We start from the raw sequence: 24,389 nt of genomic DNA, 5'->3' as shown, positions 1-24,389 counted from the left end.
CAAGTCTTAAATTGAGTACAATTGCCTTTCTAAGGAGGGAGGGAAATAAATGTTAACTCAGATTGGTAGGGTCAGGTTGTGAGCTGTTCCCCTTGCATACTTACTCATGCACTTCTACAGATACATTAAATGTATGTCTTCAGGTTTTGTTCTTTTCAAGAACAGAGCTTTTACTTAAAAACCTACTCCATAACTGATTGCTGGGGTTGAGGTGCTGTTTTAGAGAACTGATGAATTCTTTTTGCCATTTTATTCCTAGATGTCACAATTCAAAACAGCGAGTTAATGAGTGGCAGTATGGACAAAGGAACCTTAGGTTCAGGCTCCAAGAACAACATCTTCTACATCTTGCTGAGAGACTGGGGACAGGTAGAAGCTGCGGATGCCATGTCACGACTAGCCAGACTTGCTCCTGTCTACCTCTGTAAGTACGTTTCTTTGTGAAGTAGTATCTTAAAGCAGAAATACAGAGCAATCGGGCAAGATTTTTGCTTTAAATATGATGTACCAGGTTTTAAAAAAATAAGTTAGTTGTGAAGCTGACAGAAATGGTGGAACAACTGATTGTGCTTATGAAGGTCACATGGTGGGAGGAAAAAATAAAGCTCCCAATGATAACATTTCCTGGTTTTAGTTTGTTTTCCCTATATGAGATGAAGCGATCAGTATAATTTTTTTCCTTTTTTTTTTTTTTTTTTTTTAATAGCTAATCGTGGCTTTTCAATTGGAATTGGTGATGTAACCCCTGGGCAGGGCCTCCTAAAAGCTAAGTATGAGCTCCTGAATGCTGGCTATAAGAAATGTGATGAGTATATTGAAGCTCTGAACACTGGCAAGCTACAGCAGCAGCCTGGTTGTACTGCAGAAGAGACACTAGAGGTAAAGTTTTTAATTTAAATCACTATATATTTAGAGTAGAGACTTCATTAATATGTTCATGTAAGTTGTGAAGTTCAAAGTTGTCCTCTAGAACTTAAAAATGTGAACGGATAGGGTCCCTAGGTGCGCAACTTTAGCTGGGTCTACTTGAGCTTAACATTTAGGTGCTTGTATGCATCTAAAAATGTTAGCTAAATACTAAGCAACTGAGATCCTCTCTCCCTCCTGGCTGGATGTTTTGGGGTGACATACAAGAGAATAAAATCACATAGGTAATTGGAATGGGGTTAATTACATCTATCAATATTTGCTAACTTAACAAAGAACAGTAACAGTAAAGAACCTAATCCGAGAAGCAAGACATTCCTTTAGTTATAGATCTGTTTATATGCAAGTGTTTTCTTGCCCCTTAGTGGGGCAAAAGTTCAGTGGACTAGTGGTTATGCTGGGTTTTTTTCTTTTTTCTGTAGAAATTTTGATGAAGAGCAATGACTGTTGCCCAAAAACTTACAGACAAGGACTTAATGAAGTCAGCTGAGGAACACTCTTTTTGTTGTCTTTAATGGTTTTATACATTCGTCTTCTTCGCTAGTCAATGTCTAGTTTTTACCTTTAAAGAAAAAAGAAAGACAAAACAAAGCCAGCACCAACAGCAAACAGCCAGAAAACCCCACCCTGCGATGAAGCACTGCCACAGTTGTCCGGTTTGAAGCGGCACTCTGGCTGAAAGAAGTGGCTTGCAGTCTTTTCCACTCTTGCTCGTCAGACACCGATATATACCCTAAAATGTTTTTTTGATACGATTGTCATGTTCTTAACAAGCATTGTACTCCCTGAAAGCTGTCCAAAAATACTTTTTTTTTTTTGTGTAATCTTTCACATACCGCAGCGAGACTTAAGAGCTTAGTTCAGTGCTCAGTTTAGCCTAAGTTGGTGCTGCTGACAAAAGGTGTCGTGTCCCTGGCTACCCCGATCTTACCCCCACAAAGACCTTTTGTGCAGCAAATTGGAAAGTTAATGCAAGTTAAAAGTTAAACTTGTTTTACCCAAAGCAATGTCTAGGTTTCTTTCTCTTTATTGTATTTTGAATTCCCTTTGACTGCTGAAGGTATTGCTCGCGAGTGGTAGAGCATTGTATTTTTAACAAATGCTGAATCTCCGAAATCTTGGATTTCAGGCTTTAATCTTGAAAGAGCTCTCTGTTATCAGAGATCACGCTGGCAGTGCCTGTCTCAGAGAACTGGACAAGAGCAACAGTCCCCTGATCATGGCGCTCTGTGGTTCTAAAGGTAGGGATAGCTGAACTTTGGAAGTAGATTGCTCACTCCATTACTGTCCTCAGAATTACTTGTTCTGTATTTATAGCTTGTTTTATACGGTCAGTTGTGCAAGTATTAAATTCGTATGTAGATTGGAACTTTAGGTGTTCTTAAGACTTGAATTAATTCATCAGTAAAATTTTCAGTTGCATTTCTGACTTCAAGTATCCATATCGCATACAAAAATCAACTGGAAATTATATACTAAGAATTGGAACTAATATTTCAGCCAACTTAACTGCTTTGTTTCTGAAGGATCACCTGTGTAGTAAATATTTGTTTTATACTGAGTTTCTTACCTGAGCTTTCCTTTGTTTCCTGTGAGAATTTGAAGAGATCACTTAACCCTGTGCCTTTATTTATCTGTCTCCAGTAAATTGTGGAAAGCCTCAGGGTGACATTTGGTATTTCTAAAGAAATTCTGAAATCTAAGAGGGAGGATATGCGAACTGTATAATGAGGGGGGGGAGGGCATTGTTTGCAAATGCCTTCAGCAAACAGAACTTCTGAGTTAGTGACTTAATTTTCTGGGCCTTAATTTGTTCTAGGAATCTTGGTAGGCATGGAACCCTGCATGAAAAATATTGTTAAGATATGTTTATTGAAGAAAATGTGAATCAAAATATGTAGGTTAGGATCATGGGTTGTATAAAACACAATCCATAATGCAAAACAGGGTAGTATGAAGACTGTAGTCAGGTAGTGGTGGCATGAATGTCTGTGACCCAAAGAAATCTTAAAAGGAGTTGTCAGTCTCTGCATAAATGCTGAAATGGTCAAGACAAGTAACAGAAAAGCTGCTTGAACTGTTACAACTGTGAAGTGCATTTCTGACGAATTATGAAGCTAAATAATAGATCTTCATAGAAGTGGAGATAGCTCATCAGAGGAGCAATGATATTGCTCATTTGTGAGTGAGATTTATTTTTATTTTCTTTCTTTTCAGGCTCCTTCATTAATATATCCCAGATGATTGCTTGTGTAGGTCAGCAGGCTATCAGCGGCTCCCGAGTTCCTGACGGATTTGAGAACAGATCCTTGCCTCACTTTGAGAAGCATTCTAAGGTAATTCTGTGGGTTGACAGTACTGTACTACGCTGTAAAGAAAAGTGAAACAAGTTGCCTTAAACCATTTTAAGAAGGATCTGTGATAGGATGTGTCGTCATGACAGGGTGAAGGAAGAAGATCCCATATCGTGAATGTAAAATGTTTTGAATGTCATTTGGGAGTTAATAGTAGTGTTGTGAATTGCTATAGGGTGACTAGTTAGCTTGAATTTTTACTGCTCAGCCTTGCTTAGACCTTTCTGATTTAGTAAAATTACAGTAAGTCTGTGACAATACATTTTTGGTTTTCTTGAGAGTCCTAAAAATAATTTGTTGAAGTTTCTCTCTCGTGTTACTAAGACTTTTCAAGACAGCTGCTGGGTGTGTGTTGGTGTCTTGAGGCAGGTGAAACATGGCAGGTAAACCATTCTGGAGCCGATTTTTTTTGTTCTTCTTTTTCTACTAGGATAGATATCATGGGCTGTTCCGAACGTTCCGTGTTTGAGTTCTGTTCTACATGAAGCAATAAGGAGTCTCATGCACTTGTTAATACAATTCAGTGAGGGATTCTTTAGTTTTTTTAAATGGCTATCTGAAGTCTAATGATCAGTAGAGAAGGTTCTAGATACCAGTCATCAGTCGTGTTAGTGTGTTAGGCAGATAACTCAAGTGTCAGATGGTAGCCGTGACACTTGCATTTGTCACAAAGTGCCCAAATTTCACCTTCTGAGAAAATCTTTTATTTTCTGAATAAATTAAAGAAGAAAAAATACTTGATGCATTAGAGGAGAAGGTAAAAGTTAAATTTTTACTCTAGCTTTTTTACTGATTTAGAAGGCACTACCTGTTAAATAACAACAAAAAGTGGTCTTGTAAGATGAACCTCTTTGTAGCCTGTACATGGTTCTGTGTGATCATGGAGGCAGTTTGGTGTTATTTGACATAAAGGGATGCCTGTATTAAGTTCATTGGCAAGAACTCTTCTCAGAGGTGAGAGCAGACCATTTGAAAGAATTAGTTATGTACATACCTCCAGCCATATTTTTTTCGGGATTCCTTACTCTTCAGCACTGCAGATACCTTTGCTGTACTATTACAAAGTGAGTGTTCTTATTGCTTTTTGAATTTTTGCAATTTTAAGGGAGGTTGAAGTGGTAGAAGTTGCTGTAGTGTTTGCAAGGGATGGCTAGAAGCATGACAAAGCTTGGAGAAGGAGGAAGTCTATTGGATGAGTTTGGAAGAGCTAGGCCAAGGTTTTGAAGCCTTTATTCAGATCTGAAATACAAACATTGAACTTCAAAGCTAAATGCAACTGAGATGATTGGTCTGTGTTTGTGTACGTATTGGCTAACTGTCTGAAAGAATTTAGATGACATACAACACGTCTTTCTGTAACATGCATACGGAACGTACATTGCATTTTAACCTTTTTTCCCCACACTTCTCTGCAGCTCCCAGCAGCAAAAGGCTTTGTGGCTAATAGCTTCTATTCTGGGTTGACTCCCACTGAATTTTTTTTTCACACCATGGCTGGTCGCGAAGGTCTGGTTGACACAGCTGTAAAAACAGCCGAAACTGGATATATGCAGGTAACTGCCAGTGGAGCGGGGCTGTTATCAGTCTTGCAAAAGGAGGATGTTTCTTATGTGGGTATTGAGGTGAGGGGTGGGGAGAGAAGCACGTACATTATGCGTGTGTTTGTTTTTAACCTAACAGAAAGTAATTTATACTGTGAAATATGTGACTTTGCTCCATTCTTCAGTAGACGTGAGGTTTGTAAAACAGACCTCGGGCAACGGTACAGTAACGTGCTTCTGTTAAGCTGTTTCCTCTTGAATATGGGTGATAAAAGCCCTTGTTCTGTGGAATTAGTGAGGACTACTTTCCATGTAGAGTGTGTTCCTAAAACCCATGTGAACGATAGAATTTTTGTTTGGCCACCATAGCATAGATTTGAGTTATGAGTGCTTTTTCAGATAATTTCAACAATGAGGAACAGAAAACACAAATCCTTGGTTTGGGTTATTTAAAAAAAATATTTTGTGGCTGACAGAAATATGACTAAAGCTCCTTTTCAGTACCTATTCTCTTTAGGGAACAGGCACCTTGGCCATATAGGCTTGGACTTAAAGTTCCGTAAGGTGTTAGTGTCTTTGGCTATATTTGCTGTGAAAACTAACGTCCCTCCAACCAAACTTCTTGCTATTATGAGCAGTCTGAAGACTTCACTGAAAATATTTAAGTAGCAGTTTAAGTATAGGCCTCTTCCAAGTGTAACAGGCAGTAGAACAGATAATTTGGGGCTGGGGACACATGCAGAGGTTTGCAAGTCACTCTACAAGACTGAAATCGATTCCAGTTAGGGTGGGTGGCTGACTAGACTGTGTCCCAAACTAACAGAATAGTGTTTGCATGTGTGTAAGTATATACAGATATCAGTAAATATAATAAGCAACTGCAAAATGTTTTTCCTCATCAACTTTCAGCCTACATGAATAAATTGTAGCACTTGGACTTTGGAATTTAGAATTCTAAGATGGAATTTTCCATCTTAGAAGGAAAATGTATTTAGCCACTAATGCTTCATAGCATGCCCTTTTTTTTTAGGGAGGCGGAGGAAGGAAGATGGTAGTAAGGGGATTTCCCACTGCGATGTATTAATGTAAGAGAGGTAGTTAATACTGGTGGAAAAATAGCAACTACTGGCTTTGATGGGTGAGCTCTTTGGTTTTTGTCGGTGAAAATAATTGGCTGGTTTTGCTTCCATGTGTGGAAACCGTTGTACCCTTGAGAGGTAAACCTGATTGGAAGAATATGAATATTCTGTCAAAAAAACCCACAAATGCCTCAGACTGTAATATATTCTTGCAGTTTCGCATTAAGTTTCCTATATAATGGAATTTCTAAATGTGGAGAATTGTGTTGTTGCTTTAAATTTTATTGTAGTTGGCTTTCCTCTTCGGGAGAATGCACAGTAAAGCCCTTGGGATAACGTATGACTTAAAATAGGTTTTCATGCCTGCCAATCACTGTGTCAGGTTTATTTCCTGAGTCCAGTTTCTATACTTCTTGTAATCCAAATCAATAGCTATTTTGAAAAAGATCCCATTGACTTTCCTTGCACTTGTTTTATTTTCCTTCCCTTTCAGAGGCGGCTGGTCAAATCACTTGAAGATCTTTGCTCACAGTATGATTTGACAGTCAGAAGTTCTACGGGTGATATTATACAGTTTATTTATGGAGGAGACGGCTTGGATCCTGCAGCCATGGAAGGGAAGGATGAGCCGCTGGAATTCAAGCGAGTTCTAGACAATATCAGAGTAAGGATTACTGACGTCTTCGTTGGAAGTGTGAAAAGACTATTAAGCATGTAGGAGGAAGTTATAAATTATGGGAAGAATTGTTTCAGTTGAAAAATATATTTTTAATTGCCTTTTTGGGTGGTCCTTGTCAGTCTTTCAGCATGTGTATGCTAAGAGTTGTAGAGATTTTTTTACATTGGAACAGAGCAACTAGGACCAAGCTCTGTAAGAGCTGTGAAAAATAGAATGTTCTTTTGTGCTTAGATGTAGTTCTAGGGCCTAACACCCAACTCAGGAGATAAATTACTACTGGCTTAGTTGGGTACTAGATTGGACTTACTGCACAAAGTAGTTCCTTCTTAAATCAAGACATTCATGTTCTTTGTGTTGAACTGCTGCTTATCTCAGAGGCCGGGGGTGGTGTGGAATAACCCTGGGCATACTCTGATGGTTGAAGAATGGTATTGTTTGGGTTTGGTTTTGGGGTTTATTTGTTTGGTGACTGTTCTTACCCCCCTTCCCCGCCCTGAGATGTAAGCTTTTTGCCAAAATGACTGTTCAGATTTCTGTAGTGTGAATGTAATAAATTGATGGAATTAGAGAAGTGTGTGTGTACCTGCAGATTTACATAAGTGCACAGAAGTGTATGTGGACCTTCTCTTCACAATAGTCTAGTGTTATACAGTAACAGAAAAAACCAAAACAACCCAAACCCAAAACTAAAGAATGTTGTTAATCAATTGTATGCGTCTATATTCTCTGTCTTTGCAATGAGGTTTTTGTTCATATATTTAATGTGAAGTAGTAACTTTTTTCCTTTTTAGGCTGTATATCCATGCCGAAGTGAACCAGCCCTTAGTAAAAATGAATTGGTGTTGACATCTGAGTCCATCATGAAGAAGAATGAATTTCTTTGCTGCCGAGACAGTTTTCTGCAGGTAATTATCTCGCTTCCTTATCGCGCTGTGATTAACTTTTCCTTAGAAATCAAGGAAATGAAATAAAATGGTTTTACCAATCTGTAGGAGGAATGGCTGAATTTTATATGTTAGTAGCAGGAGTAGTAATTTGTTCGGTAATATACTTCTGTACGTTTAGGGGGCGGGGAGATAGGACTAGTAATTTTAGTTATGATGGTAGTTGTTCACGTTCAGCACAATAACCTTAGAAATTAGAGAAAAACCTAGTGGTTTTTGAGTAGAAGGTGCCGCTCATCTGAGATACATTGCTGCAGTTTCTCTCCATAGCAAGATGGTACAGTAATTACATGCTTCCCCTGGTTTGTCAGAAATGAAATAATACTTACTGACTCTTTGTAAGAAACCACTAGGACTGAGTCTCGTACTCTGTTATGCATATGTTTTGATATTGCCAGCTTTCTGAATAACTGGTTTTACTCATTTGCTTGTTTTCCTGTATTGGAAACACCAGCTGTAACTTACCCCTGTTTACCTTGCTTTTCTATGATAGGCAAAAAACTTCTGTCGTGTGAAGTGCTTTGTGGGACAGGGCTCATCCTCTGGGGAGTACTTACACGTCTTTTAAGGATGAGTGAATGTTCACATGACTTTGAATTGTAAAAGTCAATTTATTTGAAAGACTATTAAGCAATTTTAATGTTTATGAGAGCAGCCACACTTAAGACTACTTTGGGAAACAGCGATAAAAACTGTAGAATTAAGCTGCCTGTGGACCCACAAAGCTGTTATCTTGATGAGCCTTCTGATTACTGGCAGCGATGAGAACAACATGAATTTAGTGACCTGCTTTTGGAGGGTTTCTTTTTAATACATAAGAGTGCTTCAGAGCAGAAGGTGACAACACTAGTAAGCAGTTTTTTATGAATCTGAATTGCAATTCTGTTGCTAGAGCAGAGTTGAAAAAGTGATTATATCCACGGTTGAAATATTCTGTGAGTCTTAACTGCATCTCTGAAGGAAAATAATATACAACATGCTAATATCAAAATTTGGAGATGAAGTGTACATTTTTCTTAATTGTATCAGGGAAATCTAAATAATTGCTGTTAATTTCAGAAGCACAGATATGGCTACATCATCTTAATGGTAATTAGTTTAACTTCATATTTTTAAGTTTTAGATACTGTTACATTTCTTCTTTCCTTTTTTTTTCTGTTCATCCTTGAAGACATTAACTGAGACAGGTTATGAAAAATATAATGAGGTAATTGTAGCATGTGTGTGCACTGTGTGAGCATTAATGTTAGTGCTTTCTAGCTGAAGATGTGTGTATAGTGCTAAAGTAACTGATTAGCATATATACATTACTGCTTGTTAAATTTTAATGTAGATGTTCCTCATGATAATTTACCCAATTCCTGTTTAATGGTGAAAACCATGACATATGAATTAATACCCATAGTTAAATACGAGAATTTTGAGGATGTGAGAAAGCTTTCTTTTAGTACATGACTTTCTTTCTACAACTCATTCTTTCAACCTTTGGGGATATTAGCTTGTTTTTCTGTTGTTTTCCTATCCCTTCCTCCATTTTTCCTTTCCAGAACAGAGATAGTACTTCTCGCTGTTGTTTTACCAGGAGGTTCTTATAATGGGGTTATCCACTCTTGTCCACAAAACAGTATGGCTAAACAGCCTTTTTTCAAACCGACCGGCGTTCATTCTGCCTGCACTCTGCCCTCACTGGAGGGAACTGAGCTGGTGGAAGAGCAGATTTTGGGCTGGCACGGTTTCAGTTGTGTTAATATTTAAACATATTTGAGTATATTAAGATACAGGTGAAGGGAAATTTTTGTTTTCTTATGACCGAAATTGGGAAGATCTTTAGAAACCCTCACAATTAAAGAAAAAACCAGTCATTTTTCTGTGGTTTTTTTGGAGGTGCTAGAATATGGGTGCTGGGGAGTGCGGTGCAAACATGGAAGAGGCTCAGCACACAGCCGGTTGGTGCTGGCGCATGTGGAGCTGACCTGATGGGTCTGCCTGCACTCGCATGGGTTGTTGCTGAATCATGTGGGATTGTCTGTACCTCTCCATGTTTCGGTGGGCTTCTTAACTGTGAGGGTTCTTACCTTAGCAGTCCTTCAGGTGTAGAAATGATCCCACTAGCTCCAGTGCTGGGAATCGTGACACAGACACCCGAGTGACTGGGCTTTGTGTCCTGGACTGCGGTTTTGACTGCACATCAGCTCTGTACGAGCTGACAAGGCCCACGCTGAGCCAGAGCTGAGTCAGTTTGCTGCCTTTTTGTTAAACAGGTCCAGACTAAAAGACTTTAAAGTTTAGACTGTGTAAAAGAACCAGTGGTTTCTTGAGGTCCCTCTGGAAGTTACGTAGCCGTGCTCAGAGGACAGGGCTGCACTGAAGGTGATAACTCCACAGAGACAGGCTTAGCGTAAAGGGAGCTACGCTTTCTTTCTGTAGCATAAATTAATCCATGGTTTGGATAAACTACCAATAGATAATTGAAAATTGAGAGCAATAGGTTGTTTCCTCTTCTAGTTCTTGTACGTAAATAAAACTTTTGACAATGGAAAATAGATCTCTTTGGAGATTTATCTTTTATTTCTCACCCTTATTTTTTGTCTCTGGTGCATGGAAATAATGTTTCATTCGAGTACCTCATTTTTACAGTTCAGAACGATGCATAACAATTCATTTAGTATGTCTGAATACTTTAAGAATAAATACTTTAAGAAAAGTATTTTGGTATTCAAGGACTGTCAAAGAGGAAAAGTTGACAATAAATAGTTTGCCATAACACTGTTTGCAGTTGCTAGGCTGTTTTGGTCTTAGGTCTGCCCTGTTGTGGACTTTCTCCGTATGACCACAAGACTAACTCTTCAGCCAGAATGACAACTGCTTTTGAGGAGTTGGCGGTGGGGTGGTGGTTATTACTGTCCCCGGGTTTCAGGGGAGTAGGTGAAAATTTAAAAGAACTTCATCTTCAGTGTTCTAGAGGGAGAAGTTAGTGTTACACCTTCTGCCTTCTTCTCCTTCCACTCCTCCCTTCCTGTCCCTCCACAAAAGAAGCATCTTACAAGACATAATTACTTTTAAAGTCTTTCCTTAATGTTGTTTTATTTCTTTTGATCAAACATTCTGGGTGATCTTCCACAAGTCCTGCAATACTCCTTTTTTATGCATTCGTAGTCAAAAAATTAATTTTTCTAATGCCCTATTATTACAGAACACTTATTTTAGGAAATAAATTATCGATTTTATGCAGAGATTTCAGGGTCAAAAACCTTTGAAATGGCAAAATATTTCATTCGTGAATCAATATGGCTTACTGCAGGGCAAAAGGGGCAGAAATGTATGAATGCATCCTGTTGTCATCCAAGTGGGGAAACCCTTGAAGCATCCATTCTAGCAGCACACTTCTGTTGTCGGTTCTTCCATTTGAACTTTATTCTAGCAATCGCAGAAAATAGCGTACTGTCTGAAAGTACCTTGAATACCGGTAAAAATGTTGTTATTTTGAGAATCTGAGGATTCTGTTATAATGCAGTGGAAGCGTTTTGATAATGATTTATTAATAAATTTGTAAAAAAAAAAACAATCACTCATATATTTTCAGTGTCTGTCCAGTGGTTGGAAGAAGTCCAGTACTGGTGAAGAAGAGCTGATATTATACAATCATCATGCTGGTTGTCAGGCAGGACTAGTGGCAGGGAAAGGGTTTAAAAGAACTCTAAAAATCAAACTGTTCACTTCTCCACGGAGGCTTTCTTAGATCATTGTTGAAGTAGACGGGGGAAGGATTTCCTCTTGCTTTTTGTTTATATTTTGTTTTTGATAACCCTGTGTTATGGTAATGACTCGCACTGAGTCTATGTTTATGGAAGAGTTTAATCATGGACCTCATATTTAATGACTTCTAGTGTACATGTCTATATCCAAATGCCCAAATGATATTTCATAGAAATTTTGGATATTTTTCTAACAGTATTATTTCAATTTATGTTCCAGTAAAGACTGCTAGAACTACTTTTGGGTAAACCTGGCAAGAGTGTGAAAGGATTAGGTATTACTACATAGAATCATAGGCTGGAAAAGACGTCTGCACAGCATAGAGAAGTTATTTCAACTATGTTAGGTAGAGACTGACATGTATGTATCAGTTTTGAGGTTTTTTCCCCCCATATAAAGTACATCTGGAATCTCTGAAATCTATCCAGCAGGTGTCCTTTATATACTGCCTCTCTTGCCACAGTCTTTCTGCTTTGACTAATTTTGAATACTGAGAAATGAAATGAGTGACAATGTGTTTGTGTCGGTATACTCAAAAAATAAGAATTTTGAGGGGTTTTTTTGTTTGTTTTGTATTGGTTTTTTTAATAATAGAAATCAGTTTCAGTAAGTGGTGGGTAGGAAGGAAGGATCAACCAAACTCCAATCTCTGTAAGTTTTCAGTGTGTGCTCAGGAAGGATGCTTTTAACTCAGCGTGGACCATATTCCTCATGTACTGCTACTAATTTGTGGTGACAGAAGAGTGGATCTGGTTTGCTAAATTGTAATGTATGTGTGTGTCTTAAGTTTCGATGTTCCTCTCTTCATGTGGTGCATTGTTAATTTATTATTGTAAACATTCCATTTGGAGCTCTAAGCAAATAACTTACTGCTGAAGACTGCAATATGAACACCATGTGTTTGCTTACTGTTGTTTTAATGTAATTTCAGGAAATTAAAAAATTCATCAAAGGTGTTTCTGAGAAGATAAAAAAAACTAGGGACAAGTATGGCATTAATGACAATGGCACAACAGAGGTAAATAGTTTCAAAGGAGTGATTATGTAATTATTTTCAGTCTTCATAAGTTTTTGTTTTTCCGACTGTTCTGTTCTCTTTTTAGCCACGAGTTTTATACCAGTTGGATAGGATTACTCCAACACAACTCGAGAAGTTTCTAGAGACTTGCAGGGACAAATACATGAGGTAAGTGTTTAGCCTGTCATTTTCTCAGTTTGTTCACCCCCCAGTTTAGTGTTTGTTGCTTGGTTTGCAATTTAGGAGTGTATTTCTGCTAATTTTACTGTATGAATGTTGGTTCTGTTGCGAATGCAGTACAAATAAAGAGTAAGAAACAGTTGGCCTCAATGACATTAACATTGTAAGACAAAGGTAGAATGCCAAAAGAACTATTTCAACTATTTTAAAACAATTACCGGTTTTCTACTCTCAGTTATTAGGATTACTTACTTATATTTGATTTAAGTGCTCTTAAACATGAATTGCCTACTTTACTATAGTAAGTCTTTTTAGCATACTGTATTGTGCTGATCTGACAACTGAAAGATGGTACCTTTGGAAAGGATCTAATTGCTGTGATTATTATTTTTGTTTTATAGACTATTGCATTTTAGCAGGAGAAATCTCTCAGCTGAGATTACAGCAAGTTTTAGTAGATATGACATGAATGTAAAGAGATCTCCAAATTACAGTGAAAACAATAACCTCAAATAATTTTGTTTTACAGTCACCCAGAATTATTTTGTGTAGATGTTACAGGCTAAATCACTACTAGACAGCAGTTGTACGTGGTAAGAGTTCATCAAGGAAAATGCAAGAAGCTGCTACAAGTCAGATTGAGTTAGGAAGTGGTATTGTGCCTGAAGTTCAGAGGTGATGTTTGCTGTAGAAAAGCAGATCACATTTGCACTCTGTGCAAACTTAAGAATGCTAGCTGCAGGATCTGAACAAAATTGCAGGGGAGAATGTAAACCACCCCTCAGGTGTCATTTTGAGATCACACAGTGGAGTGTGTTGGCCTTCATTTTTCCTCCTGTGAGGACAGCCAGTTCTCAAAGTACATAGATTTTAGAAAGAGACAAACGTGGGAGTGAGCCCATTACATGTATAACTTGAAGGGAAAGTAGGTCGTCAGTACAGGGCTTTTGAGTAAGTAATACCTGGATTTTGCTCTGATTAAAAAGTGATCTGCATAATTGTTTAAAGAAGACTTAATAAAGGTCTCTTGTGCTTAAACGTATAAAGGGGAGTTTTGGAAATGTTAGCATACGGAATTTCCTTGAATGGGGAATCCTGAATCTACTGCGTGATGCTGAGGAGGAGGACAGACCTTTGGTTTTCTGTTATGGGTCTTATACTGCATCTGTAGAATGCCTGTGTGACAGGGCATCTTCTTGCCTTGCATGAGATCAGTCTTGAGTGTTGGTGACCTTTTAACCTCTCTCCTGTTCATTTATTATTTAAAAAAAAAAAAAGCAACAACCTTCTTGTCTAGCTCCCAGAATAGATTCTGTCTTTGCTTGCTTAGGGTTTTTTACCTTATTGAGTTCTATGTCTCTTTCTGTATTTTTTATGAGAGAATTTCTTTATCAGGGCACAGATGGAGCCTGGTTCTGCAGTAGGAGCTCTTTGCGCACAGAGTATTGGTGAGCCTGGCACTCAGATGACTCTGAAGACTTTCCATTTTGCTGGCGTTGCTTCAATGAACATTACTTTGGGCGTGCCGAGAATCAAAGAAATCATTAATGCTTCAAAGGCTATTAGGTACTAATGCTGTTTTGGTTTGGGGTGGGGGTTTTTTTTTTATAGATTTGCAATAAGCGATAGCATTTCCCTGTTCTCAGTAATATGCTAGACAATGCTGAATGCATGGACTACACAGACAGGAGACATCTACTGTCTGTCCAACTAACTGGTACTTAGGGCCAGAGAAGAGCCAAGCTGTATTTTTCTGAAAATCAAATGGGGTAAAGTGGTTACTTACTGAGCTTAATATTCCGTTAGGTGTCTCATACATTGTGAAACTTGTTGATGTTTAGTGGCAGTTCATGCACACCGATTTCTGGGTATCCATGAAGCCATACCTAAATAATACCAAAATAGTGTACGCCATAAAAATAGTCACTAGCTCTTGTGTTACGATCTCTTGTCTGTTAGCTTGTTTTTACTAGCCTGAAGTACATGAACAATGATTTTCTTAAATGCACCTGAGGAAGCCAAAGGGGTTCCGTAAGGCAAGCTGTAATTCAGATTGCCGTCTGTAATCTGGCTGAGCAGTTTCCTAACAGCTGGGGATTTTTGTGTGTTTATTCTTTGTAGCACCCCTATTATAACAGCACAGTTGGACAAAGATGACGATCCTGATTTTGCCCGTCTGGTTAAAGGAAGAATCGAGAAAACTTTATTAGGAGAGGTAGGAAAAATTGTATTATTGCTAATGCTTTAAATGTCAGCAGGGCATTTTAACCACTTTCACGTGCTAACTATTTCATCCTTACCTCTTCAAGATTTCAGAATATATTGAGGAAGTGTTTCTTCCAGATGATTGTTTCATCCTAGTGAAGCTGTCCTTAGAGCGCATTAGGCTACTGAGACTAGAGGTGAGTTGTTCAGTTTTTAGGCAGAATATGCCTTGGGTACGTTCCAAAGGGTCTCTTAATTCTGTCTCAGAAACAGAAATCAGACCAGTGGAAGTTAAAAAAATAAAATGAACGAAGGATGTCCTGTGGCTACACTTCATCTGGATTTTTTTTTTTTCCTTGTAAATTGGATAATTTTTCCTTTATTTGGACATGAGAGAACATACGCTCATTTCTTGTTGTCTTGCTAAATACAAGGATGCCATTTCTGTCACATATAGGCCTGGTCCCCTCAGCATAGAATGGTATTTCACACAATTTAGAAGAGTACAAATTTTTATTTAGTTTTCTACCTCTGCTTTTTTATATTCTGTTAAAAGACTGCTGCATGCATTTGAGCAGATTTATATATGTTAAGAGAGATACCCTAATGTTTGCTGGCTGACTTTTGCCACAGGTGAATGCGGAGACTGTGCGCTACTCGATTTGCATATCGAAACTCAGAGTAAAGCCTGGGGATGTTGCTGTCCACGGAGAAGCGGTTGTATGCGTGACCCCTCGTGAAAATAGCAAGAGTTCCATGTATTATGTATTGCAGTCCCTGAAGGAAGAACTGCCAAAGGTAAAAACAAAGGCTGTCTCATGCCTTTGTGGGAGGTAATCAGTAATAATAATTTGGGGTTCTGTGGTGGGCAGATAAATAATGCTTGTCACTATTGACGATGAAGATAGGCTGAGTCTGTAATGCTTAGGTTGCGATGCCGCTGCTTTACATCTGAAACTAAGCCTTTGTTACTGATCTTTATAAATAAAATTGAAGCCTCGATCCTTTAGTTATAACATTTACTGAAGCATTCCAAGTGGAGCAGTTGTATGAAATAGTTACATCTTCTTCCAGCTGCGTCTAGAGTTGAACCACATGACAGCATTTGGCATTTTTGCAGCTTTCTGTGAGGAGGCTGTCTACTTTGGATTTGAAAAACAGTGATAAGTGAACCTTGTTATTGGCAGGATGCCCTTTCGTTTGTGTGGATCTACCGCCATTCAGAGACCCAGGTCTGCGTGTGGGGATATCTGATGTAAATTGTGAAACGTAGGTAGTGAGTGAGGTTTTTGGTACAGTGTGAACGTCACATTTGCACTAGTGTATTTAAGAACAGGAAATCTCATTTCATATGTATTTTAACTGAGCATTTACTCTAAAGACTGGAGCTTCTTAATAGGTTTGAATGCTAATAAGGGTTACCCTTTTATACTTGTATGCATTATTGTACACGAAGTTACTGGGTTTGTTTTGTGCAGGTGGTAGTGCAAGGTATACCAGAGGTTTCTCGAGCTGTCATTCATATTGATGAACAAAGTGGAAAGGAGAAATATAAACTTCTAGTTGAAGGTGATAATCTGCGAGCTGTTATGGCTACTCATGGAGTGAAAGGAACAAAAACGTCCTCTAACAACACTTACGAGGTAAGGTTCGAATGGGCACGGTGGGTTTTTCCCCGTAGCGTGTTTATGACAAGCGTTTGTTTGTGCTCAGATGCAGCAGTTGATAGCTATTCAAGCCTGGTTTTGGTAGTAGTTGTCAGAATGTATTAGCGCAAGAGAATAATTTGACTGGCAGCATTGTTCACTTCAAAGAAGCTTTTTGTATAAATATTTTTAAAACACAGAAATGCGAAAGGATAGTAATGGAAATGGAGTATTATCTGACACTAGATGGTATTTGTTCCAGGAATGTACTTGCTGCAAGCGTTTCGTTCTTCATTAATCTAACATAATCTCTTGTAGGTAGAGAAGACACTAGGAATTGAAGCTGCTCGGACGACCATTATCAATGAGATTCAGTATACAATGGTGAACCATGGGATGAGCATTGACAGGAGACATGTGATGTTGCTGTCTGATCTAATGACTTACAAGGTTGGTACTATGCTTTTTCTAAATGTTGCATTGGCCTGTTTATACCAATTAATTTTACCATGTTTGAGAAGAATGGGTGAGCTAGGGACATGGAGATCAATTATAGGTTTAAAGAATTGGAAGTTATACTGGTCAGATGCTGCTGATTGTGTATCAAATGAAATGCTTAATTAGTCTAGTTATTGGGACTGGGGTGGGGAGGAGGTCTATTTTGGCTGAAAACCAGTTGATAAAATGAGTAGGGAGTCATAATTCCGTATTGGAAATAGGAAACTTAAAAACTGTTTGGGTAACCATGCATGCAATTTAAGGCTTGCTGTGCAGAAAACCACACGGGGTGTGGTTCATAGCAGCTGCACTGTATATAAAAGTCAAAGGATACAGACGTTGCAGACAGAATCAGATTACATGTGGAGTATGAACAGTCTTCCAGAACTTGCAAGTGGAAAATTGTATCTGTTCTTTATTGATTGACTTTCTTTCCTTCACATCCAATGCGTTTTTTAGATTTGAGTGCACTTAGTGAAGTAAGATTTTCCGCTTTGCTTGCCAGAGTGCAAGGGTTTAATTTGGGTAAAATGGCTGAAGGAGTTCTGACTTCTCCCAGAACTGTAGGGCTTTGTTGTACTGCGCCGCCGCAGTCCCCAGGGCTGGCTGCATGGAGCTGCAGCACAACAGTGGAAAAGGGCATCGGAGGGCCCCGATCCGCGCTTGCTGGGCTCCTAGCGTGCGTTCTTTTGTCTGTACTTCTGACTTGTGCTTCTGTGCACAGTCTGTTATAATCAGGATGTTTGTTAGAAACCGAGGCAGAAATGAACAAAGTTAGTTTGAAAAGCTAATTACATTTTTTCTGGAGAGTGAAAATAGGAAGATTTAACATCTTCTGTCATCTCCTGGCAGCTGAAGTGAGATTTATTGGTAGACAATAGGCAGTAGGTTCAGTATAGTGTGCTCAGACCCCACTAAAGTTTGTAGCTCTGCAGCTAGTTTATAGTTGTGATACTTTATTTTTTTTTTCTCATGGCTGTGTTTCTTTCAATCTTTCCAATGTTCTTGTTTAGAAAAAAACAAAAACAAAACCCCACAACTATTAACCGTTTGTAACAGCTTCTGTTGCATATGAATAATCACTTCTGGTTTATTTAAGGTTTGATTACTACCAAGCTATTAACCTTCAGTTGCTGAAGTGTGAAGCAGCATATTATGACAATGCCATATTGTAGATAGTAACCTTTTTACTTATTACTTGTTCCATGTGTGTGCTAGAATAAGAACTACGTTTCTGTGGTTCACTTGATTTGCTTCTTTAGCAAATGTAACTGACCTCCAGCCACAATTCTGATAGTCTTTCTTTTGGGTTTTTCCATCAATCAAGGGTGAAGTGCTGGGCATTACTAGGTTTGGACTGGCAAAAATGAAGGAAAGTGTGTTAATGCTGGCTTCTTTTGAAAAGACTGCTGACCATCTCTTTGATGCTGCCTACTTTGGACAGAAGGATTCTGTTTGTGGTAGGTATTGCAAATTCTGTTGCAGTTTGTGGTCCCTACCCAGCATCTGTAAACCTCTTCAAAGCATTGGATTTCTGCCCTTGTTAAGCTTTCTGTTCAACCTAGATATAAGGAAGAAATTTTTTACGATAAGGGTGGTGAAACACTGGAACAAATTGCCCAGAGAGGCAGTGGAGGCCCCATCCCTGGAAACATTCAAGGCCAGGTTGGACGGGGCTCTGAGCAACCTGATGCAGTTGAAGGTGTCCCTGCTCACTGCAGGGGTTGGACTAGATGACCTCTAAAGGTACCTTCCAACCCAAAGCATTCTGTGATTCTAGCCTACGTGTCAAAAACTTCCGGTCTGAGGCTGATCCGTACTTCTTGATCCTGGAAGTTTGGTGGATGTTTGTTGACTTCTGATCTCAGTCACAGATCTTGCAGTCCGTTGGACATCTGTTGGATGTTTCTTAAAGCAGCCTTTCAGTAATTTGCTTTTACTTCTCATCACATAGCTCAGTGAAATACTCATTTTCATTCCTACTGAGGAGTAGGAAGATACATATGTGTTGGGGAGCATTGGTGAATATCGTACTGTGCATAATGATTGCTTATGTGATTTGTCAGTTGTACCTAGAAAGAAACAGAAAGGCAAGGTACTTGACTTCTTCAATTAGTTCTGATGTAAATAGAGAAAAATTGTGGGTTTGTTTGGGTTTTTTTTTTTCAAATTAGAAGCCGTGTTCATCGGTACTCCATTCATTAACAGAACAGAGAAGATCCCTGCCCTGAGAAATTTATTTTTAAATGTATCTGTTTGTCAGTTTTAAGTTCATTAACATCCACTGAATCATATTCTTACTGAATTCATCAAAGAATCTGATAAAAATTTAGGAGTATGTATACATATATATATATACACACATGCACACAAGTGCATGCGTGCACACGTACATACAGCCAAACAGAAAATTCAGATAGATTAGTTTTGTCACTGTTTTGTCTCTTAATTTTGCATTTCTGCCACGTACTCTCGTATTTGGAATGGAAATTATTTTTTTTTTTTTAACTCCTTTGCCACCATTCATCCCAGACGTCATTCTCCTTTAACCTACGGACGTAGTTTAGCCTGGCAGTTGGCAGCTACAATACATTTTGGAATGATGTGTTAAAAAGTCTCTATCTAGCAGGTTAAACAGAGAAAAGGAGAAGTCGAGCAGGTTTCACCCTCTTCAGCGTCTGTTTATGTAAGGCCTGCCATCCTGGAGCTGTAACCACCCATCTGGAGTTTGTGGGTGCTAATGAAGTCTGAAAATATGAATGTATTATGTTCAGGTTTATTAGTTGGCGTGTATTTCTAGGTGGGCTTAGCGTAGCCAATTTCAAACAGTGATTTGTAGACAATACGTTTTCTGAATCGCTGGAATCTGTTAGAAACCTTTATATTACCAGTTCATATTTTAAGAACGCTGCCACTTTTTGGCTGCACAGCATTCCCCATGAGTGGGATTTTCTTTTTTTTATTTTTATTTTTTTTTAATTATTACTTGCCCATGATTAAAGCAAAGATCCTATGGGAGACTGATTCCATCCTGGGCAATGAGGAAAAGAAAATGCTTTCTCATTGCCCCCTCTGAGCTGGTAAGATTGTGGTTTGAATGATGTGGAAACCAAAGATCTTTTCATGTTGCCTTCTATATAAATGTTTTGGTTCAGATAAGGAAATGGAATGGACAAAACAGAAAATCGTTGTCTGTCTTACAAAACTGAAGCGGTGATGCTGGCTTGCTTGCATGAAAAAGTGCCGTGCAGCTGCCTGACGTGGCCATCACTAGTTATCTCTTTGAATTGCTGTGACAAGACTCTTACACTCTCCTGGGTTTGCATCTCCAGAGCAGGAAAAAATTACCAACACTGCCCAGAAAAATGAGTACATACCCAAAATCGACTATAGGTGCTGAAAGGGATGGCATCTCACATTGGTGCTTCTCCTGAACGTGTGGGTCTCGTTTTAGACCGTGTGGCCTTTGAATCCCTTTTGTCTTGTAAGATGCTTTCCCCTCAGAAAATGGGGAACAGAGGATTCCTGCTTTATCTGCACAATGACAAACATTTTCTTTTGGGAATTGCTGCTGCCGCCTTTCAGAGGGCAGAGTGGGTTGAAACTACAGCAGAGGAGTACCTCTGGTTCCAGCAGCATCCGCTGGATGCTGGAAGCAGGATCAGCGGGGTGTGCTGCTGCTGAGAGGTGTAGTCAGTTTATCTTGCTGTCTTCTTACCAAAGAATAGCCAACAACACTATTTTCTAGACTAAGAGTGGGAACTGAGAGCTACAGATCGCTGCTGTGATGTTAATTTATGAAGGGAAGTGTCAAAAATAAACTCTGCAGTACGAGCAGTATTACTGGCTTCGTCTCTACACAGCTTCTTCCAGCTGGAAGTGAGAGCAGCCGGTCATAGCTGCCGGCCAGATGCTTAGATCTGCAGCAGGTGATAACCAGACGTTGCGCTGGAGGAGGCTTGGATGGTCGTTAGAGCAGAAGATGCTGTCCTGGCTGTTCTTCTGCCATCAACAACATCATTATCTTCACCTCTCTGATATGACTGTCGCTGGCCTCTGGTGTACGTTAGCCTGAGCAGATGTAACACACACATGGCTGGTACAGCAATGTCTTCTGTCCACACATTTCCTGCCGTACACGACTGCTGTCGGGTGCTGCAGGCAGTCCCCGAGGAGGAAGGGAGGTGGGGAGGAAGGCTGCTGGTGGTGTACATGGAGGCAGCGCAAGGGAAGAAGGATTCCCGAAATCTAAACGCAGTTTCCATGGTTCAGTGATTGGCTGAGGTTGAGAGGTGGTTGTGCAAAGCCCGCTAAGTTTTATTCTGCTAGGGATTAGGAAGGTATTTCCTTCATCCATTGTAACCTGCATGCTGCAGGGGCTGTGCAAAGGAGTGGGCCTAAATATACAGTGACTCCTAAGGATGCTGTTTGGCACAGGATTTTTAAGTGTGTACTGTTGGAAAATATGTAGTAGAAATGCAGCAGTGATCTAAGAGCACAATTACAGACTCTTCAGTCATATACATTTAAATTACTGATCAAATCTTGCCAGAATTTTAAGTAAATTGATCTTTGTCCTTCGTGCATTCAAAGGTACAGCTATTTATTGTTATTTTCTTAAACGTTTGTGTGAAGGACAATATTCTTACACTCCTGAGAATGTGCAAAAGTGTCATTTGGGTCATAACAGTATGCTGGGAGAAAAAAAAACAATTGTTATCTGATAGGTTGCTGTTAATGTCAAATGTACTTTGGAACAGTTGTATATGTCAGTAGATCTGGAATAGAAATGTGTCAGCACGTTGCTGTGAAAATCTTACAGCTATCCAAATAGTTGGGACAGACTAGATGGTTAAATTGAAAACAAGCACTTTCTGAATGATGAAAATGCAAGGAAGCTGGAGGAGCAGTGTGCCTCCTTCGCCGGGAAGTCGCAGGAGCCTCAAGGAGCTCGGCCAAGTTGGACTGAAGTCTTAGCACTGGGGCAGAGAATGAACGCAAAGTAGCTTTGCCTTGCAGCTTCTGCTGTCAGCGCTGAGAGGAATGTGTCTTCTCCAGAAACAAACCTTCTGAAGCTCTTTCATTCCTAGAGGAGATGTTTAGGTTAGGTTGAACTTTTTGTGTGTAGAATTTAAATAACACAGTTTAAATAAAACGCTGATGGGATGACCGTAACATTTGAGTGTATCTAGTGAAGAGACCTTGGGTCCTTACGTGTGGGGCTTGAGGAGATTTGGTAGGCAACACATGCAGAATGGGCAAATGAAAATAGTTTTGTAAACCCTTACTCTTCAGATGTTTAACGTGTTTTTTTTTTTTTCCTAGGTGTTTCTGAGTGCATCATCATGGGAATCCCGATGAATATTGGAACGGGACTTTTTAAACTGTTACACAAAGCAGACAAAGAATCAGCCCCTCCTAGGAGGCCTCTGATATTTGATAATAATGAATTTCATATTCCCATTGTTACGTAGCACTTGGACATTATACAAGACAGCAAACCAAAAAATAGCAAGGAAGTATCAATTTAAGTTAAGAAATGTGTGTTGTCAGTTCTGTGTGTCTCAGTAACTGTGAATTGTTCAGTGAAATACTCTCAAAAGAACTGCCCGATTCTTTACCACCGGTTGTAAGCAGGAGAGGATTCTCTGCACCAGAGAGTGGAAATGAATTTAAAGTGGATTTCGGCTGATAAAATTTTCTTTTTCATGTGCTAGAATTAGATCTTTGTTTTAATGTTAATGGGTGGAAGTTGTTATTAACTCAGCATTAGGCACGTGTATTCAGATTTGATTAAAACAAACCTGCAGGAGAGCTCTGTGAGCTGGCGCGGGGTGCACTTGGAGATGGCCTTTCAGTGGGGGCTGTGGGGGTCAGTCTATGGCTGTTGAGAAGAGAGACTGCAGAGAGCTGGAACCGAGTCTCTGATTGATTCATACTGAGTTAACCCTCAGGAGTGCTGTTGAAAGTGTTCGAAATATTTGCTCGTGGCTTTTTAATTGTTTGTCTTTTATCCCAAGTTATTAACTGGTAAATGGTTTTCCTCCCCAGGATTCTGCTTTGGGACGTACCTGCAGGAAGCTGCGGATGGTAAAGCTGCTGCTGAATATTGAGAAGACTGTTAGAAGAACGTTACAAATTATAAATAGGTTTTCAAATTATAGCAGTTGTTAAACTGCTGGAATCTGTCATTTACAGCAGTCTTCATTTTGGGAAAGCTTCATAATTGAGCAGGATCATCTGAACAACCTTGGTTTAGTTTGATGTATAAAGTAGAAATAGAAAGGGAGGCTGCTTTCGTGCATTACCATGAAATAATTGGAAATAATTTAGGCCACTAGAGCAGTTTTTAGAATGAACCTGGGTTTTAAATTATTTCAGTGTAGTATGTTTAAGTTTACTCTGGTGCTCTGGAGGGAACGTATCTTCGTGTTTTCTTGTCCGCAGTGTTAGAATGTTCAGTGTGCTTGTGACATGGGTCAAGGCTGGAGAGAAACAAGATAGAGAAGAGCTGAAGTTGTGCACTCCTGAAGTACAAGCAGGCTGCTGAACGATCTAGCTTTTGAAAACGGATGGATTTGTGCTGCAGTTTGTCTTCACATAGCAACCCAAAGGAAAGCATAAGGCTGCATTCCGAGAATGTAAATCTGTTGGGTGAAGTCGTAAGGTGCCACTGTGTTCATTTTTTTTTAAATCATCCTCCGTGGAGAGAAGACCTGATGTGAAATTCAGCATAGCTGTTCTGAAACTATTTTATATTTTCGATGTGGTACTTTGATGCACTTCTGCCTAGGTTTTGGCAGGGTAACGACTGAGAATGTACTGCATTTAGTATCTGCTCTAAAAGCCGTATGTATTTTGCTATCTCCCTTTTAACAACAGAAACGTCAGATTAAATTAAAATTTTCTTTGTGAGCTCAGTGAGATTGCCACTTACGATTTGTCTGTATAGAAGTCTCTGTTTCTTCTTAAAGATGTAAGTATAAGACAGGTGGGGGCCAGATGGAGAGAAAGCCCAGAAACCTTTCCTGTGGATGAATACTTCGTTTTATCATGGGAGATTCTACTGGAAGTGAATAAATTTCTTTTGAGGGTGTAAATGGATGGGGTTTGTATTGGAAAGAGTAACCACCTCTTTTTTTCTTTCCTTTTTTTTTTTTTGTAAATAAATGCAGCTATTTAAATGGTGGGTTTACTTTCTTATGTGCGCTAAAGCTATTCAGTAAATTACTTTTGTTACCATTGTCTTTAATATGACAATAAAAAGAGGCAGAGATAAAGGAAAATGTAAACCTTGTGTTTATTTATTGATGCATTATATTTGTGCGTGATTAATTTATGGATGACCTAACCTCCCTCTCCCTCATTTGCTTAGTTATTAGGACAGTTGAGAATTCCTGAGCTTAAATCTTGGGTATTTACAACCTAAGTGAATGTGTGATATAAAGCCTGTCTTGCTTACGGTAAATATAAACACATCTTGCCCTCTGAGCAGGCTATGTACTTCGTAACTATTTCGGCCAAAACCAGACTGTTTACAAGAACTCCAAATTAGTAATTAC

The 24,389-nt window shown here is 39.1% G+C and overlaps 1 protein-coding gene across 2 annotated transcripts in view; it reads left to right on the top strand.

Annotated features, from left to right (window-relative positions):
• Positions 1–24,113, top strand: part of POLR3A (RNA polymerase III subunit A) — a 38,866-nt gene extending 14,753 nt beyond the window's left edge. Inside the window, exons 15-32 of one of the 2 annotated variants that reach the window (XM_075422947.1) lie at positions 260–424; positions 707–879; positions 2,057–2,168; positions 3,145–3,263; positions 4,697–4,834; positions 6,395–6,565; positions 7,372–7,485; positions 8,696–8,731; positions 12,212–12,298; positions 12,384–12,466; positions 13,874–14,044; positions 14,600–14,693; positions 14,788–14,880; positions 15,317–15,481; positions 16,162–16,326; positions 16,648–16,779; positions 18,155–18,287; positions 22,153–24,113. In XM_075422947.1, coding sequence (XP_075279062.1) covers positions 260–424; positions 707–879; positions 2,057–2,168; positions 3,145–3,263; positions 4,697–4,834; positions 6,395–6,565; positions 7,372–7,485; positions 8,696–8,731; positions 12,212–12,298; positions 12,384–12,466; positions 13,874–14,044; positions 14,600–14,693; positions 14,788–14,880; positions 15,317–15,481; positions 16,162–16,326; positions 16,648–16,779; positions 18,155–18,287; positions 22,153–22,301 — 2,300 coding nt within the window. In that variant the 3' untranslated portion in view covers positions 22,302–24,113. The remainder of the gene's footprint in view (positions 1–259; positions 425–706; positions 880–2,056; positions 2,169–3,144; positions 3,264–4,696; positions 4,835–6,394; positions 6,566–7,371; positions 7,486–8,695; positions 8,732–12,211; positions 12,299–12,383; positions 12,467–13,873; positions 14,045–14,599; positions 14,694–14,787; positions 14,881–15,316; positions 15,482–16,161; positions 16,327–16,647; positions 16,780–18,154; positions 18,288–22,152) is intronic. The other variant, XM_075422948.1, reaches the window with a different exon arrangement.
• The last annotated feature ends 276 nt before the right edge of the window (positions 24,114–24,389 follow it).

Source organism: Opisthocomus hoazin, chromosome 6 (genome assembly GCF_030867145.1).
Source record: "Opisthocomus hoazin isolate bOpiHoa1 chromosome 6, bOpiHoa1.hap1, whole genome shotgun sequence".
NCBI lineage: Eukaryota > Metazoa > Chordata > Aves > Opisthocomiformes > Opisthocomidae > Opisthocomus > Opisthocomus hoazin.
The sequence above is the reverse complement of the archived record's forward strand: the minus strand, read 5'-3'. Positions and strand labels throughout refer to the sequence as shown.